Source organism: Scomber scombrus, chromosome 24 (genome assembly GCF_963691925.1).
Source record: "Scomber scombrus chromosome 24, fScoSco1.1, whole genome shotgun sequence".
In the NCBI taxonomy this organism is placed as follows: domain Eukaryota; kingdom Metazoa; phylum Chordata; class Actinopteri; order Scombriformes; family Scombridae; genus Scomber; species Scomber scombrus.
Window position 1 is genome coordinate 13,402,052 of NC_084993.1, and position 19,562 is coordinate 13,421,613.

Here is a 19,562-nt window from a genome sequence, read left to right on the forward strand (position 1 = left end):
CATAATCTCTCCCTTTCTGTCACTGTCATTCTCTCTGTTGCTGAAGTAGCACTCACATCGAATGAAGCTCAAATCAGAGAGCGAAAAGCAAACCGGCTGCTATAACCACAACTCCCTGTGCGGTGTGTGTGTGTGTGTGTGTGTGTGTGTGTGTGTGTGTGTGACTGCTCACAAGATCCTATATACAACAGGGTGTTACTTTGCTCCGGGGATGATCAAGTGCACTATCTGTGAGGATGTTTTATGGGCCAGCGTGTGAAAAATGGTGTGTGTTTGTGGCAGTTTGATATGATTATAGCATGTTGGAGAAGTGAATCTGGTCTTTGTGTGTGGTAAATCATCCCTCCAACACATGTGGTGAGTGGGTGGGAACATACATTGCTAAGACTTTCTCTGTAGGGTAAATTGATGCATTCCAGTTACATCACAGCAGATGGAACAGCGTGAAATTTCGGAGAAAAGCTGGCAGTAGAGTATATTGTACCCAGGCAATAATAAAGGAGATACAGTACCTGAGGCTACATCTCTAAAGCGTCTTTAAATCTACACCCTGTCTAAAGTTGGAGAATTGAGGCTTCACCACTTCAGGATTTTTTTAAAGTCAATTTACCGTCCAGGGAAAAAAAGATAATAAAATAGGTGTCAAGCCTGTTCAGATATTGTTTACGTCTTTGAGCAGAGTGCTACATTTGGCACTGAAACGACTGAAATTAGAATTGAAGCCAATAAAATTTGAGAGTTGCGAGTCAACAAGTTTCTCAAAAATACATTAGGTTGGAAAGTGGCCTGGAGTTATTCGTGTTACTGGCATTAATAATCTGTTGTGTTTTTTTTTCTTCTTTCCAGAAGAGGCCATACAAAGGCAATTTTCGGGGAAAACAGCCAGTCTGCACGAGAGATTGATAATGTGCTGTAATTCTGCTGCAAACAACCAAGGAGGCTCTTTAGAAAGCTGGTGATGGGCACACACAGAAAGAGAGAGAGAGCTTCACAGAAAAACACTACTTAGTGTCAGTAAACAGCATCAGCTACAGTAAGTATACTCAAACAGGACAATGCATTCATTTTTAAATGAGAGTAGAAATAGATAGAGTGGCAAGTCTAAGTTTGAAATAGAAGACAAAAAAATATTGATTTCTTATTTGGGTGCCTTCTGTTAACCGGAATCACCAGTGATGTCTTTACAATCAGCTGATAGGATACTAAAGTGAGGATTGTCCCTGAAGAAGATACACTAGAAATGTTATGATATGATTCCACCAATCACAACTTAAGACGGCAGTTATCCATTTGATGAAATACAGTAACTGGATGAACAGTGGCACAGTATCTCATGCAACTGTCATCAAGTGTTATCTCGCATTGAGTCCCTGCCATATGTTCCTTTTTGGCGCAGGCTGCCACGCAGGAAGGAGGAATAGAGGGTAGCTATGGTGGTGGTGTGTGTCTGCGTATCTCCAACAGACTGACAGAGTTAATAAGGGACAGTGCCGGGTGAAATCTGTCTAAACGTGCCAGGCCTGTCGCAAGAGATAATCCCAGTGAAAAAAAAAAAAAATTCACTGGATCTTCCTAAAAGAAGCTCGGCTAATGAAATCAATGCAGGCCATCTGGGACCATTTCATGTGTGACAGACGCCTACAAAGAGGCCAGTCGGTCCCGTGATGGCGAAACCATGGTAACGGGAAATAGTAATACTGCTAGCCTGGGGAGGTGACACCATGACACCCCCGCTCCGCATCCTCACATTGGTACCTATAAGAGGGAAATATTACCAGCGCATAGACCGCTCCGGGAAACCGTCACACACGCAGGGACTTTACCAATTTTTTTGCCCGATGTCAGCTGTTGACATTTTCGTCCTCTAATAACCCTTGCTCCTACTAGTAGGGCTTTAATGACATGCAGCGGCGCATGGAGGGCCTCTGAGGAGAGCTGTCTGCCTCTTTTTCATCAAATGTTCTTTATCTGTCCTCTCCATCTGCCCTCCTGTGTCACCCTCTGTTTAAAAATGTCAGTCTTAATAAGTCAATTTGTCTAGACGAAGGTATGCTGGTTAGGTGAGATAACATCAGTTATATGTTTGTAAGGAAAAGTTCTCTTGGATGCTTTGATACTTGTCTTAACCTGAAACAAGATGCAAACATCGAGGACTACTTGACTTGTGAACTAAGGATCATCTGCTGTATGGTGAATCAAGGATCAAACTAAAGGCCTTCAAACAAAGTGCTCACAGCCAAACAACACTTGAAACCATTGAAAATCTAACAAGCACGCCCACGTTAGACAGAAGTGAATTTCTCTCTCAAGCTCTCTTTTGTATCTTCTTCACCCTGCCTTCGAGTGGTGTTTTGAACAACTACAACACGTTTGTACATGGTCCAACAACTACTTCATTTGAAAGCACCAGTGTGTAGGATTTAGTGGTGAGATTGCAGATTGAAACCAACTGAATATCTCTCCCCTAAACCTCCCCTTCCATGTGTGTAGGACAACCTACTGTGGCAGCAAAAAAATGTGAAAAATGTGAAAAATGTAAAAAACATGAAAAACGCGAAAAGCCATCTTTAGATCCAATGTTTGGTTTGTCCGTCCTAGGCCACTGTAGAAACATGCCATACAACGTGGCATACAATGTGGCATACAATGTGGCATACAATGTGGCATACAATGTGGCATACAATGTGGCATACAACGTGGCAGTACAAGGTGGCATACAAGGTGGCATACAACGTGGCATACAACGTGGCAGTACAAGGTGGCATACAAGGTGGCATACAAGGTGACGTACAAGGTGGTTGTACAAGGTGGCATACAAGGTGACGTACAAGGTGGTTGTACAAGGTGGCATACAAGGTGGCATACAAGGTGGCATACAAGGTAGCGTACAAGGTGGCATACAAGGTGGCATACAAGGTGGCATACAAGGTGGCATACAAGGTGGCATACAAGGTGGCGTACAAGGTGGCGTACAAGGTGGCATACAAGATAGCATACAAGGTGGCATACAAGGTGGCATACAAGGTGGCATACAAGTTGGCATACAAGTTGGCATACAAGGTGGCGTACAAGGTGGCGTACAAGGTGGCATACAAGGTGGCGTACAACTTAGTGTACAACGTGGCGTCCTGAATGGAAGAGGACCTACTCCCTATGTAGATATTCTAAGCTAATGAAAACATACAGTTGTTATTTTCAGGTGATTCACTAATTAAAACATACTTATGAATATTACATTCCATTTTTGCTAGATGCCACTACATTCTACACACTGCATCTTTAAGCATAGTTAAGCAGAGTTAGATGAGTGGATCTCTTAAGGTCTGTCACGTCTGTCTGTTGTAGGGCTACAGCCAATGTAGTTTAGCTTAGCATATAGACTGGAAACAGGCCTAAGCAGCTGGCTTGGCACCTGTCCAAAGGTAACAAAATCCACCTACCAGCACCTCTAAAGCTCACTGATTAACATGTCATATCTGGTTATATTGGATTCTAGTGGCAGAAATAGTTTGACACAGCTGCCCATAAAACCACTAAATCAACACTTCTATTTTTGTACAAATTACACTAATGAGAGGCATTTATATTTTAATTAATGAACTTTAAAAGGGGCTGGTAGGTACATTTTGTTACCAGACAGTGCCAGACTAACTGTTTCCCAAGTTTCTTTAAGCTAAGCTAACAGGCTGCTAGCTATAGGTTCATATATACATAACAGACAGATATAAGGGTGGTATCGATCTTCTTCTCTAACACAGTATCTGTTGATCATATTTGTGGCTAAGACATGGAGTTTGGAAGCTCAGTCAGGGCTCTTATCAAAAGATTACAAATGACTATGAGTGAAGTTACCATGAGTCTCTGCTGCACCTGCGACTACTTTGGACTCAAATAGCTCAGAAATTGCTCCAAGTGGTTTTGCTGGACTTGAAGATATATAGAGGTAGCTCAAATCAATAAGGACTGCTGGTTCGATATCAGATGTGACATTTTGGAGGAGAGAGGTCATCCACCTCAAACGGGACGTACTCCTTAAACACTTTTAAAGAATTTATTTTTGTATTTCTGGCTGTTCCTTTTTCTACTCCCTTCTCCTTTGCTCTTTCATTTCCCTCCCCTGCTCTCCCTATTTATTCACCGTACAGTCCATCTATCTACTCCTTTCTCTTGTTCTTTCTTTCTTTGTGTGGAAGCAAGCTTTCTGGCGTGCTCGAATGTGTCTCCAGCTTGTTGCCAATCCGATGGTCCAACGCTCCAATGCAGATCTATAAAAGCTAAAAATGTGTAAAAGCTTATTCCTCTGCTCCTCTATTTTCACACCGAATTCCCTCACCAATCCGCTCAGACTTTTACTCGATTAGTCCACCGCATGTCCTCTTGGCACTTTCCGAATGATACAGTCCATTTGATGCTGTTAATTTAATGCCTATGAGCCATTCATGTCTGTGATAGTGCTGTACTGTAGCTGTAGTGAGTGGCGAGTGGCGAATCACTCAAGGGGCATGCCAAGAAAAGAAGTCACTCACACATTACTCACTGTTTGGGTACTTCATTTTAAATTACAGGATTCCTTTGTCAACACACACACACACACACACACACACATGCATACAGACACTGTATTTTCACATGCAGTTCACCCACATGCACACTCCCTCCGACAGCTCTTGGACTGAGTGCTTCTGGCTGTGAAAGCTGCCTTATGGGTTTGCTGGCATAACATACAAGTGGCTGCTCTCAAACATGACTCATGAGGTTCTACAACAGTAAACAAATCACTGGGCTGACCGAGGAAAACCGCTTACTTTAGATGTGTTTCTCTTTACTACTTTAGATGTGTCGCCTGACCTTCTCCAAATGATGTGAACCAGTGAACCAAAGGTCTCAGCAGTCATTTTGAACTGTTTTTATGCAAGAGGAGCATCACAGTCTTTGTCCACTGCTTTCTGAAGCTTGGATTTAAGGTATTTTTTTTACAGCTACTGGTCTGACTCACAAAGAAAAGCTCGACAGCTCTGGCTCTCTATGTTTTACATGTTTTCACTGAGGAACATCGCTGGTCCTGGCAAACTGGTGTCCCCGAAGCTGGTTATCAACTGGCTCAGTTATATGCACCTAAAGGAACAGTTTGACTTTTCTGTTGTTGTTTAACCCACAAAATTTGGAGTGTAAAAGGATTAATGTGTGGTTGTTGATGACCTGGGTTCTCCCCATCAGGCAGTCCGAACTGAAGAAACCTGTTGGATCTACAGCGAGTCCCAGGGTTTCAATACTCTTCTGACCAACATCTGGAATGCCTCTTTTCACCTGTCCAACCTTGGGGCTCTTTTCTCTCTCATGTTATTACCTTCATCAAACAGCATCCCATATCAGTCATAAATCTCTTGATTCTTTCAACTCTCAGACAATCAGATGTGTCTCCTTTTCCTGAAGACAGATAAGTGGATAATCTAAGGTCAACATGCATACATAGTTTCAAGGATCGACCGACTATAAATTCCTAACCTTGCAAAATTCCTCTCAAACTATTCCTTTAATTACAAGCCAGTCACATGTAACATTAACAGAAGCATGACTAGAGTGCTGACATGTAATATGATGTGATGAAAGTGGGTTATTGCGGTGGAGAAATGAGATTGAGTAATAAAACATGTTACAGTAAGTAAATGTGAGACTTGAACAGGTGTATCTGTTCAAAATGTTGCATTTATAATCTACTGGGCTAATTAATAGAGAATGGATTGTCTTCTTAATAGAAGGTGACAGTGGGTGTTCTTTTTTGTTTTATACTCTTATTTGCAATTTCCATATCATTGAGAACTCTTACAAAGTCATCTGCTGCGGTGACAGAACAAAAATGTAAAAGCATACTAAATATTCAGGGAAAACTAAAAGAGGAACTGCATCAATTTTACACGGATAGTTAATTAATTTCACGCTTGTGAAAAGTTTTATATATTCAGAACAGGAAGTATGTGTTACAAAGTAAGAGCGTTGAGTTTGAAGGACATTTACCAAACAAATATTTGAATTATGATAAATAAACTTCCACATCTCATGGTCTCCAAACAGCAATTTCTATTTATTGAGAGCATTCCATGTAAAATGCATTTTGAAGGTCCAGAAAAACCTAGGAAATGCACCTTCAATAGAGAATTTCTTTCTTTTTTTTGACAATTAAATTAATTTTTTTACACTCATTGGTTGCATTATGAGAAATGTAGGAAACATTTGCTTTTAGGTGCTAACAATCAGGATATTGTATCCTATACTGCATCATTTTTTTTAGCTTTAACTGCATCCTCTTTGGCTTTGGCTTCAACATTCAGCTGCAGCTGGCTGTAGACTCTGCAATGCCTCAACCTCTGGGGCAAAATCATTCAGGCTGTGAATAAATAGTTGAGTGAATGAACGCATGAGTGCCTGAGTGAGAGGCCTTGTTAATTATATGAGGTAATTTTCATCTTGACAGAGACAGCTATTGTGAGAAGAGATTGATTTGCACAAAAAAGATCTAATAGATTCAATCTACAGGGGTGCAACCCTTTTAGTTCACATTTACCCAAGTCCTTTTTGCAATGTTTGGAAGTATAATTGAGTTTTTTCACATTTACTACTTTTATATTATATTTATATGTTAATGTCAGTGTCACACTGTGCTTAAAATCAGCTTCCACAGTTCATGCAACCTATCAAAAGACGGATATAAAAATAAACCCTTTAAGGCAACATTTTCTTCAGGGGATTATTTCCTGTGTGACTTTCGTTTCGTCTGCTGGGTGTCAGGTGATTGATATTATGCAGTGGAAAATGAAACCACTCAATCTGGGCGTAATGAAATAGTAAAGAGAAACTCTGACCAAATTAAATTAAGCCTCTGTGTTTACTGTGATGGATTGCCTATCATTGTGGGACTGCTGCATGTACAGGAGTGAACCAAAGCCTCATACCTCCAACTATTCTGCACAGGCTAACCAGGAATAATGTAAAACTCTTGGCCGATAAAAGAACACACGTATTAGGCAAATTCATATACTGTACAGGAACAACTATTCCATTGAATATTCTGCTCTGGCGGGCAAAGTCAAAAACATTATCCTCAAACAAGGGAGTAAATACTTGCAAAGCTAATGAAATACCTATCAGGCTCAGCTGTACTTTGTGTCTACTGCTAATGAGCAACTTTTGTTACACTGAGACGATAAACCTCAACAGTAAAAATCTCTCAGCTTAACAACAATAAAACAGCAAGCAGACAAGTCTCATAATGCCTGAATTTGGATCTCAAGGCAAATCAGACGACGACTATCACATCGTCTGTGTCGGTGCCAGTGTGTGTATTATTTTTTTGAAGGTCATCCCGGCTTTTATGCCATCCTCCCTTCCTCTCCCTCTTCTCTTTGTCTAGTCTTTGGCAGCCACTTTCTTTTGGCTAGTGTTTTTGTTTGTGCCGGGTGCCATAAGCGCTCCCCTTCTGCAATCCGGCAGAAGTATGAAAACAATTTTTTTTTTTGTTTTGTTTTGCAGCCGCACAAATCCTCTATCGACTGTCCTCATTATGACATAACTGAGGCACAGCGAGAATCGCCTACATCAATATTTCAAACACTCGTGGGTAAACACAGGCACAAAATAGACACGGTCCAGAAAGAGAGAGGAAAGAGGCAAGAGGCTAGAGAATGAGATGAACCATAAACCACAACACAAGTAGTAAGAACTGAGATGATGGACGTACACATAGATGGAAAGACTGAGAAAGAAAAGCAAAGTCAGAAGGAAGCCAGACGGAGGAAATAAACCTGATAAACAGCAGAAAAAGATCGATGGAGAGCTAGAGAAGGCGACTGTGGGAGAAGGAATGTGTTGTCATACTGATTTGAGTTTTTCTACCAAGGCCAGCTGGGACAGAATGGATTAACTAAAGGCCAAACTACCAGACACAGTCACAGTGAAAAGCTAGGAGGCAGACAACGGCGCAAATAAGAATTTCTAGAGGAGAGCAGAGGGAATGGAAACAAAAAAAAAAGGAGAGGGGACAAACCGACATGTAGCGAGCCAGCACAAAGCCAACAGGGATGTATGATTCATATTCATTGCCACACAAACAGGTAGCAGCTGCAACAGATGGGATATTTTATACTAAAGCCTTGCAGTACAAAAAGCTGTCTTGCACACATTCTTGAGAATTGGAACAAATCATGTCCTACCAAAATCCACCTTAACATTATTACTATGAACAAGCTTTTTTTAAAGATTAAAGTCTTTTATATATATGAAATAAATATCATTTATAAAACATTTTGGACCACTTTCACTCTTTTCTATTATTGCACTTTACTAAATGATACACCCACTCTACTACTCACACACCCACTTTACTACATGATACACCCATTCTACTACACAACACACCCACTCTACTACTCACACACCCACTTTACTACATGATACACCCACTCTACTACACAACACACCCACTTTACTACACGGCACACCCACTCTACTACACAACACACCCACTTTACTACACGGCACACCCACTCTACTACACAACACACCCACTTTACTACAAGATACACCCACTCTACTACACAACACACCCACACCCACTTTACTACACAACACACCCATTTTACTACAAAATACACCCACTCTACTACACAACACACCCACTTTACTAGACAACACTCCCACTTTACTACATAACGCACCCACTTCACTACACAACACCCACTCGACTTCGTAAATACATGATACACACACTTTACAACATAACATGCCCACTTTACAAAATGACATGCCCACTTTACTACACAACACACACACTTTACTATATAACATGCCCACTTTACTACACAACACACCCGCTTTACCACATAACATGCCCTTTTTACTACACAACACACCCACTTTACTATATAACATGCCCACTTTACTACACAACACACCCTCTGGACTACACAACACACCCACTTTAATACACGATACACCCACTTCACATCATGACATGCCCACTTTACTACATGACATGCCCCCCCAACTTAATGGTATGAAAGTTATTATGTATTTGTGTTATGTAAATAACGCAAATCAAGCGTGTTAATAGATACATATCAATGACTAAGAAGGATGTTTACTTCTAAATATTTCTGGTACAAATGGCAAAACACAACCTGTCATTAAAGGTCAAAAAGAGCCAGAAACAGAGAGTACCAGAGAACAGGATGAGAGAGGACAAATAGTCATCCAGACAGAAAGGCAGAAGAATTACAACAGAGTGAGAAAGATGGAGAGTAAGTCCATTAGATGAGAGCCTTGATGAGCCAGGTGTTAGCAGACAGTCCCCTGCAGAAGAGAGAGCCAGGAAAAGAAATAAGAAAAGTGTCATGAACTCTCCACAGACCATGACTGAGAAAATGATTAGTGTGAGAAGCTCCTTTATTAGACTCACATCTGCTAAGATTCATTTTCAAGGTTTGGATGACATCTATAAAAATCGGAAAACAAGCAAAAAGATAAGATTCATGTTTGAAATTGCTTCCTGTGTTCTTCCAGGAGAGTTTTTGGTTTAATGATGTAACAAACAAGAGGGTTGGAGGGGGCACCTGAGTTATAGTTATTGATTTTGAAACAACAGTTATTACAACAGTAAGTGCATGATTGAATGTATGCAATTACCACTCCTTCAGTTGGCCGTCAACTCTGTCATTGAGGAAGCATCAGATGGATATTTTTAGTTACAGTCATTAAATGTATGTTCATGATGATTTACAAAGCTAGTTCATGTCAATAATAGGTTTGTATGGTACACTTAATGTGTGTTCTTGGTGTTATAAATAAGAAAGACAAATTACATTATCATCAGAAAGTAACTTTGATACTACTTATTAAACATTTCCTTCATGTTTTATATCATAATACTGTGAGGTTGACAAAATTCAAGCCCTTAACTGTAAAAAGTGCTATTTAAGGAAAAATGAAATCACTGGGAGGTTGGCCTGTCACAAGGTTTAATAGCCAAGACTTTGATCTTTGGAAATATATTTTCGCAGCATAATTGAAGAGTAAAAGTCAAACCCCCCCCCCAAAAAAAAAAAGATTTTGCCCCAATTCTCAAGAATGGTAGCTTGATATATGAGCAAAGGGCACATATATATATTACTGCTCTCGTTGCAGCTCATGCTTCATTTTCCTCTCTGGCAGTTTTCTGACACAAAAAACTTTTCATTTTTAGGTGAAAAAAAAACTGGTTGGTGGGGGGGGGGGGGGTTTCTGAATACATGATGCAACATTTAGTCAGAGTTTCCCCTCAGTGGTATTTGTGGTTCTGTTCTCTACTGTCAACACTGTCAACACTCTCCTCCCTTGTGTCTTCTTGAAAAACAGCGCAGAGGTATCTACTCTTTATTCTTTATTCTCCCAAACCTCTGTTTCATTGAGTGTGGTTAAAAAAACTGGATCGAACATTTTCTTAATTAAAACTATGACTCTGTGCGACTCAGATAGTGTCAGGTGTGGTATTTCACATTCAAAGGCTGGTTCTATGTGACAAATATTTCCAAAAAATCCACAATCCACAGCGGATTTCACCCTCACGCTGTCAACAGCTCGATCCTCGCTCATTTACACCTGGGAGCCGCCCGGCACAACCTCAGCTGTCTACTGCTGGTCACCGAGCAGCGTCACCGGAGCAGTTGGAGATGATGACTAAAGCTGCTGCTATTTTTATATCATTTCTCAAGGGGGAAGTGTCGCAACAGGGAAGCCGGGAGGTAATCCAGTAAATGGCAACACGGATGTTATTCAATGAAGATGACCTCAGATATAGATGTACGTAACGTTTCACATATATTGGATGTAGTCATTTTACATATTGTTCCTGTTATAGTTACAGATTTACATTAACATGGTATTATGTTCATGACAATGTTATATGAATGAATGATAGTTACTTTCTTTTTGTTGACTCATGTATAAGGTGCAACTGTGCTCGTATATTTTGTTTCTGTATATTGTGGCCTTAGCCGGAGCTCCTCACTCTGTATTCTGGGTCTTTCTTCCCCTGATTATCAGTTCGCTTAAGTAGGGCTGAGACCTGACAGACATCTGCTTGTCTCCAGGGAGAGAAAGTTGTGGGAAAATTGAGAAAAGGATAGAAAAGAAAAGACCGTCAGTGTCAGAGATTGTGCAGCCCTGAAGTAGGGCTTGATGAAGCTTATTATTATTGAAACATGAATGTAATTTGTTAATCAGACTCTGACCTGCTTCATCTGCTAAAATATGGACTCTCTCTTCATTTCACCATTTTTGATTCTCTCTCTTTAAACCCCCCCTGCTGATTCACTCCCTATCGCTCCCTATCTATCTTCATCTCTCTTACCCTCTGGCTTCCCCTCCCATCCATTCTCTCAGTCCGCACTTGCACAATATGGTCCTATGCTCGCTGAATGTAAATCATATTTCAGTCTCTTTCATCAGGCCCTGTGCTCTCTTAATGTTCTGTGAGCAAAGCCAACATCGCCAGGCACTACTATTTATACATGACGACTTTAAAGTGGCTTGGGATGCGGCTCTGTTTTCAGCCTCTCCAAATATACACGCAACCATGGAACTGACATCGGCTGACATGCTGCATACCTCGTTGATATTCTGGGGATTTCAGTCTATAATTGTTCGAGTTTGTAATACAAGCTCATGCAGGTGGATGAACTTCATGTCACCTTAACCTACTGACTTTTATATTAAACCAAAAAGTCGACCACTTTGATCCAGACTGAGATATTTCAACAACTACTGACTAAATGATGAGATGATCAATCCTAATGACTTTGATAATCCATTATTTTCCGTCCATCATGAGTTTGAAAGTTAACAACTGTTGGATAAATAACCATGAAATTTGGGCTAATGCTTCATTTTACAGGTCAGTAATTTTCTAATAAATTCCCACTGAGTGTTCTGGAAAGAACTATGCAATTTAGTACTAATTATTGAAAAACTGGAGACAGTGTTCAATTAATTCCAATAATTAAAATGAATTAATTGCTAGTGTAACCTAGACAGTCTTTTTTGTCAGTGTGCAGTAAGCTGAAGACAGAAAAATGTAAAAATGTATCTACAGGCAGCACACCAACTCAACATATATGAAGAATAAGGTTTCCACTAATAAATGAATCATTAATTAATATTACTTGGGTTTACGCTAAGCTGCTTTTTTTCTTTTTACTAAATTCATCTGAAAATCTTTTGCTCCCTATGTAACCAACAAAACTTTAACAAAAAAAGGTTTGTCTTTGTCTGTTTACCTAAAATTATTAAACATTATATGGTGAAAATGACAGACCTCTAAAGTAAAAACTTAGCATTGATGTTAGCAGTTAGCTCAAAGCTCCACTGTTGCCCTTATAGTACAGCTTCACAAAGATGCTAGCATGACTCTGCTAAATATAAGGATTTTAGCATTTTAATGTTAGCAGTTAGCTCAAAGCGCAGCTGCTTATTAGCAGGTTCACAAATATGCTAGCATGACTGTTAAATTTAGTAGATATACATGTTCAAAGGCAAATATTTGCTTGCTAACATGCTAACCTAAGGTGAAAATGTTAAACTTTATATAAGCTACCTGCTTCATATCAGCATGTTAGCACTGTTATGTTAGCAGTTAGCTCAAAGCACTGCTGTTGCCTATAAGTACAGCCTCACAAAGATGCTAGCATGACTTTGTTAGTATAAATCATTTCCTCATTAAATCTGTAAAGACTCAAATATGGCTCAGTAGAAACTTTAAATGAGTTAAGCTTTGGTTGGCTGCTTCTTTTCTATTAATACTAATATAACTTGCACCATAAATTGATCCTGTATAGTATTTTAAGCACTTGTAACAAGCATTTCTACCCGAGCAAATGAGTACTGACAGCCAAACTGTGACTATTTAATATGCTAAATTGTTCAATAAAGTTTAATAAAGAAACACAAACAGCTTCTCAATTAAGCATGTTCTACAATATTTGCAAAGACAAAGGTGCTATTTTATTTAAACAGAGGGAGTTGCTAACAATAGATATGGCCTCCTCTTCATTAAATCTGTAAAGCTACATTGTGTTTGGTGCTAATTGCCATTTAGCTAAACTGACATGTGAACATTACCCTTGCTATACATGACCATGTTCATTATGAGCATGCTGACGTCGGTATTCAGCTACAGCCTCCCAGAGCTGCTAAGACTGTGAACTCATTGTTCCGCGTGTTCCTAAACTCTCTGCTTCTCTTTGCTCGTGTCATACAGTTTAATGATTGAGCTTTAGTTTGAGATACAGCCAAAAGATTTGCCTTTACAAACCTTGTCTGAGGAGTCCTTCCTCATTCTTTGCTATGGCAACGATGAATGGCAGAAAGAGAGGGAGATGGCAGCGTTGCCCTCACGATGACATAGTGCCATATCTACAATAAATGATTAAAACAGTAAGCCTTGAGGTCTTTGGCTAACTGTTGAACACATGCTCTTTGGGGGCTGTGGGTGTCAAATTGTGTTAAAGAAAAGAAAATCTCAGTCACACAGCGGTATTGAATGGAAAGAAGCCTGCAGATATGCATTCATTATAGCTACGGGAATGGATTATCACATGTTGGAGTGAATATGCACATGGTTTCACGGTACAATTGAATTAGCAAGTATTGACATCAACACAGTGCAGACTGCAGAGCTTTTATTCATGTTTCAATTTGCCAAATCCATAAACAAAACTAATGCCAGGTAGTCAAATGAGTTGGAGTTATCTGAATGAGTCAAAAATGAAACAGGGATTGGTTTTTTTTTCAGAGCTTTGTTTGGCAGACCACATAATAGTGCAACTATTCTCGGTAGGCGAGGTAGAGAGCAACAAGTCATCATCACATAGCAGCCTAAGCAATGCGTCACACACATGCGGGGCCCCGCTGCCAGCTCCATTAAAAGATTTGAATCTGTGAAACTGAGATGAAAGAGATGCCTGGTAAAAGTTAATGGAATTTTTACGAGCTCAATGGACTTGATGAGGACGCCGGTGTCCTCATCAAGTCTGGATCAATTTCTTGCAGGCACATTGCAGCGTTTAGTTTATTTAACATTTAATTAAGTGCGTTTAGGAACGGTGGTGCATATTGATTGATTTTTTTTTTTGGGAGGGATGGGGGTGGAAATAGTCCACATTTAGCAAAAAGCCTCATTCTCATCTTTCAGTATATCATTTGACGCTTTTAAGTGTGATAATTGAACACGGCAGAGTGACAAATTTCCCACTCTTCGCTTAAAAGCTGCAGAAAGGTGACTTTGCTTTAGAAGTTAAGTATATGAAAAGCCTGATGCATGTAGTGTCATCTAAAAAAACACAAGTTAGTAACAATGACGAGTCAGGATATGAAAATACACTGAGGGAACATTCCAGACCTCTAGTACCACTGTCCTGATATATGTATACACCTCATGGAGTCAGACTGCTGCCCCCCCCCCCCCCCCCCCCCCCCAACAACCACCACCACACTGCCATCAGAGTCCACTTTATAAACTTCACCATGTTATCCAATTAAACAGGTGTGACCAGCTTTGCCCCAATGTACAAAATCCTTTAACAATCTTTTATATTTTGTCAAATTTACCAAGCACATCAGAATTAGATATTTTGCCAATTATGCAAATCAGCATAATCTGACAGGCTCACACATTTTAAAAAAGCCATTTTAAGAAACCTCCAGGAATTAAAAACAAACTCCAATTAACACCAGGTGATTAGTAATTGTTCCACTGTGATAAACTCCTGATTAAGTGCATATAATTTACCCTCCTTCTCCTGCACTTTGCTTCATACAGTGACTGTTCCTCACACAGTCTCATAGATGCCACACTGCCACCCACTGGCCAATACCTGTCATCACAGCTTGAATGAGTGCCAGGACTGCACATAAGTATTAGAAACATTTATGTAACCACTAATTAATGCCAGAATGTTTTAATGAGTTAGTAAAAATATAATGGCCCATTCTCTCCACAGTGCAAATGTTCAGCATTATTGATGAATGAACAGATTTTGTGCATATTTGGCGCATATAAATTACTGAACAGTGTGTGCATGTGTGCTTCTAGAATTCTAGCACCTTTGCTTAATATGATATGACATTGCACCACAGTTTCACCTCATCTGTCTTATACATGTGCATCAGTGTGAGTGTATTCTTCCATGACCAGAGGTTCAGACAGATGTTGTAAACACAAGCATGAGTCCCTTGAGGATGGGCCTGCTACGCAAGCAGGAAACACGCACTTTGTACTCAAGGTAAACCGTTGCATCACTTCACATCTGGGGTTGTTGGAAACAAGGACTATCCTCTCCCCCAGTGAGGGTTTTGGCCACAGCTGAGCGACCACCTGGGAATCCATCAGTCATTGTTATGACTGGCTGGCCAATGACATTGCACCGTTTAAATAAATGAAATGGGGCACAGGAAAAAAAAATACAGCGCATCATCAAATATTAAGCTCAGCCTTACAGATGAGTTGGACACAAGGTCATGTTTTATAACCAGCCAACTGCACAGCTCCTCTCTCCTCTCTCTGGGAATCTGGGAACACTGCCCATACGCTCCATTAATACTGAACACAAGAAGAAGATAAGAACAGACTATAAGCACTTATGATACAATGCCAAGATACGGCATGTGCTGCAATACCAGCCTGTGACATACAGCTGCACTGCACTGCACTATTTATAAAAAAAACAACATAAATAAATTACCTATTTCTAGAAGAGCTACAACAAATGCTAAACTTAAATCTGATGGAAATGGTTGTAAAGTGGGAAGCTGGTTGGCTATTACAAGTCAACAGAAAAGGTCAAAGTTAATTATTCAAGCATCCCAAAAGGATTTAGTGAGTAGAATTAATGCTGGGATGGATAAGTTAAAAGATCAGTGTTTCCCATTAGGCTAATTTGTCCCACCACAGTTTCATAAATGAACTGAAAATAATTTGATGCATCTCCTAATAACATAAAAGAGCTCTAATATTGTGTTTTATGCTGTCGCTTCAGCCATGTTAAAATAGTTGGTTATAATTTCTTAAAGCACATGATGATGCTTTCTAATGTCATATTTTGTCTGATTAACAGTCCAAATATATTCCGTTTTCTATCATGTATGACACAAAAAAAGCTTAAAATACTCATATTACAGAAGCTTCAACAAATACATTTTTGGCATTATTCCTTTAAAAATTATTATTTGGTTATAACATGGTTACCGATTCATTTTTCTGCTCTTCACTTAAGTAATCAATTAATTATTGCAGCTCTACCTTTTCATCCTCCTGGTTTCAGCACAAGAAGTTGGTCATATTTGCTGTGTCATCGCCATTCATGTCTATACAGCCAGTGTGTTTAGGATTGTTTACTAGAGCACACAATTGTTTACTAGAGCACTAAGTTTTTCAAAGATCTAACCTCTTAATTTTGCTCTCAAAGTGCACCAGATTGATTCATTTAACTTTAAAATGCACAAAATTTCCTTTTAGGGGAATATTCCCCCGAACCACCTCACAGCCTCACAGAATCCTGTGGGAAACACTGAAGATGCATTCAGGGATAAACAAGGAGATACATGCACGGATAAACAAGGGAGAAGAAATACTTAGTAGAAACAAACTACAAGTATAGAGGAGACGAGATGAAGAAAAACAATTGCATCACTAATTTAAGCATATTCCCAGTAACAACAACAAATGTCTACTTTCATCTGACAAAGCTGGTGAGCAAAGTTGCAACTGTCGCCCATCTGGAGCAAAAGGAAATAATGTGACATTAATAAAGAGCCACCAGGTCACCAGAGGAAGGAGGTTGGGGGTGGATGGACCTCCAACTTTGACACTGTTTGTTTTCTACTTCCTATTGATGGTCTGTGTTGGGTTTCTTTTAACCAGAACAAACATAATTCTGCAAACCAGACCAAGTTTTTAACCATAACAACAGAAACGTATGAAAGAAAGTAAAAAGGCTTGATTGGGATTGTGGGGCAGAAAGCCTCTGTTACAAAGTGAGGGTGTAGAGTTTCAAAGGCGTGGACCTTTACCAGACAGAGATAATCTAAGGAAAAGACATAAATAGCTCCTGTATTTGGAACTAGATGTTAAAAATCAATTGTTTTTATGTGCAATAAGTAATAGTTTGAGTACAAATGCATTAAATGATTATTTTTTTGGGACAGGACGGGCACAACATGGCAAATTTGTTAGAAAATTGCTACTTATTTACACATCCGGCAGACAACATGCAACATTAGTATTCATTTGGAGTCATATGGCTAACCACCTGACAAAATAAATCCAATCTTACTCTCCTTTTAGCTCTGTTCTGCTCTCCATCAACTCCTGAGAAAAACATTCAGCTGATCGATAAAGCTGCTAAATGCTCAGTTAACTGACTAGCTGCTAACTTTATATGTGTCTGCTCTTAGCTCCCATAGAGTGGATTATCCAGATCTTTCTACCTGAAAACAGCTGTCTGCTGTGGCTGGAAAAAACGCTGATGGGAGCATCAAGTAGAGAGCAAAGTTGCAAGCTGCAGAACCAAAACACTGTGCCAAAAAAAAAGAAGCTGAAATTCTCTGTGGAGCTTAAGGAGAACTGCACAGTCTGCAGGTGATAATTCTCTGTGGGTTCATCACTGTGAGCAACACATGATAATTCACACTTAGTCATGTGATCCTTTGCTAATAGAAAAACTGTGATTAGAGCAGCTTTAATAGTCAAACACTATAAACAAAGAGAGTCTGATAACATTGAGCCACACAAAGAGTATAAAGAGAGTTTTACACATACTTAATAGTCAATGAGAAACTCTGGAATGTACAAGCTGAGCTCTTATCACTTGTGATTGTTATGGCTCAGACTACAATAGCTGTTATGGCTCAAACGCTCATGTCTGATGAAAAAAATAAGGATCCATTAGCCTTTTTCCTCAAGACTCTCTAGACCAGATATCAGCTTTTACAGCTGGACTGAGCAGCAAAAAGAAACTTTCAAATGATGCTATCTTTGACTTTGGCTTTAGTGATGTGGATCATTAACCACAGTAATCTGTAAAATGTTTTCATCTTAGGAGCCAGATGTGATTCTAATAGATCCATGTCCACTCTCTCTCTCCCAGTGTGTGTCTTTAGCCTTGTGGAGAAGCTCCGCGCTGCTTCCAGCCTCAGCAGACATACCAATTACAGGGTTATTTTTAAAATCCTGCTTAACCATAAAGCTCTCCAAAATAGCTCTTAAATAACAGGGTGTCAAATATCCCTGTGGCACTGCACTGTGTGTATCTGTGCCACCGGCTAGCACTGGCACACACTGAGGAACTACATTCCCCATGATGCATTGACCCTTTGGGATTTTATTGAGTTTTATTTCAAGTTTGGATACTATGAGGAGAGAGAGGTTTGCATCACTGAGCTCATCAGCCAAGAGCATTTTAAAGATTTGATGTCACAACCACATTAGGGCAAAAAAGTAGGTCATGTGGGCCTTTTTTTTGCCTCCTCATCAGACATTTGGTAAATGGGAGGTTTTCTCATAATGACCCGCTTTACTTCCAACAGACTTAGATTTTCCTCTCACAGAAGCCAGCTGAGATGGAAAAACAGAGCGTGAGAGAAAGCCACCCTCCTCTTCAGCAAGGAGACGTGGTAGTGTTTGTCCAAAATCAACAAAACGAAAGGGAAAAAACCACAAATTTTCAGCAAGTGAATCATATCTGAACTCAAAGCAAATAGTGAGATAAGCTACATCCTGTTTTGTCTATGCTTTGCATAATTGCCGCAAATATTTTCCAGTCATTATATCCTATAAATAAGCCTCCCATTTGGTCAACCAATAACTTCCTACCTCATTATATAAAGCTACAGCTTACATACCAGCAGTGAAATCTACAGTGTACAATTTGCTCACTCAGACACCAGAACTGTTTTGCCAGAGGCATGACCTCATGGTCGTGTCTCCACTACTGACTTTTCAAGTATCTTTAAAGGTTAGTGAAGCTTTTTATTTCATTGAAATGCAGGCTGCATCTAGACTATCCATCTATCTGACACATTCAGCACAAAGTCAAGGAATGGCAGTAACCTGACAGCCCATTAATCTGCAAAAAAGTGGAATTTCATTGCACAAAAAATACAGTTTAGAGCCAAAAGATTAAGAAAAAAGTGCAGTACTTACTGTGTCTGCCACAGCAGGCTTCTCAAACATCCTCTTCAGGCTATCAAGTGGGATGTCAAACCTCTCAATCCTCTTAGCAGCCGGCAGGTCTTCTCTGAGCATTGGATCGTCTGATGCCTCTACCTGTGGCCCACAGTGACTACGGGAAACGGAGCCCGAGGTCGCCGACACGGCCCTCGCCACCTCCTCTCCATTTCCTGATTGAATTTCCATTGTTGTAAGAGAAACAGTATCTCCCCTGCTTTTCCCTTCAGGCTGGCGTTTTGCAGGGGAAGTCTATTGTATGTGAGGTGAATTGGGAGGGGTGAGGAAGTGAGGGATAAAAAAAAAAAAAAAA

General features: G+C 39.9%; 1 protein-coding gene across 1 annotated transcript in view; it reads right to left on the reverse strand.

The window, feature by feature from the left end:
• Positions 1-19,339, reverse strand: part of xirp2a (xin actin binding repeat containing 2a) — a 51,404-nt gene extending 32,065 nt beyond the window's left edge. Inside the window, exon 1 of the mRNA XM_062445606.1 lies at positions 19,226-19,339. Within this exon, the coding sequence (XP_062301590.1) occupies positions 19,226-19,327 (102 nt within the window). The 5' untranslated portion in view covers positions 19,328-19,339. The remainder of the gene's footprint in view (positions 1-19,225) is intronic.
• Between the last annotated feature and the right edge of the window lie 223 nt (positions 19,340-19,562).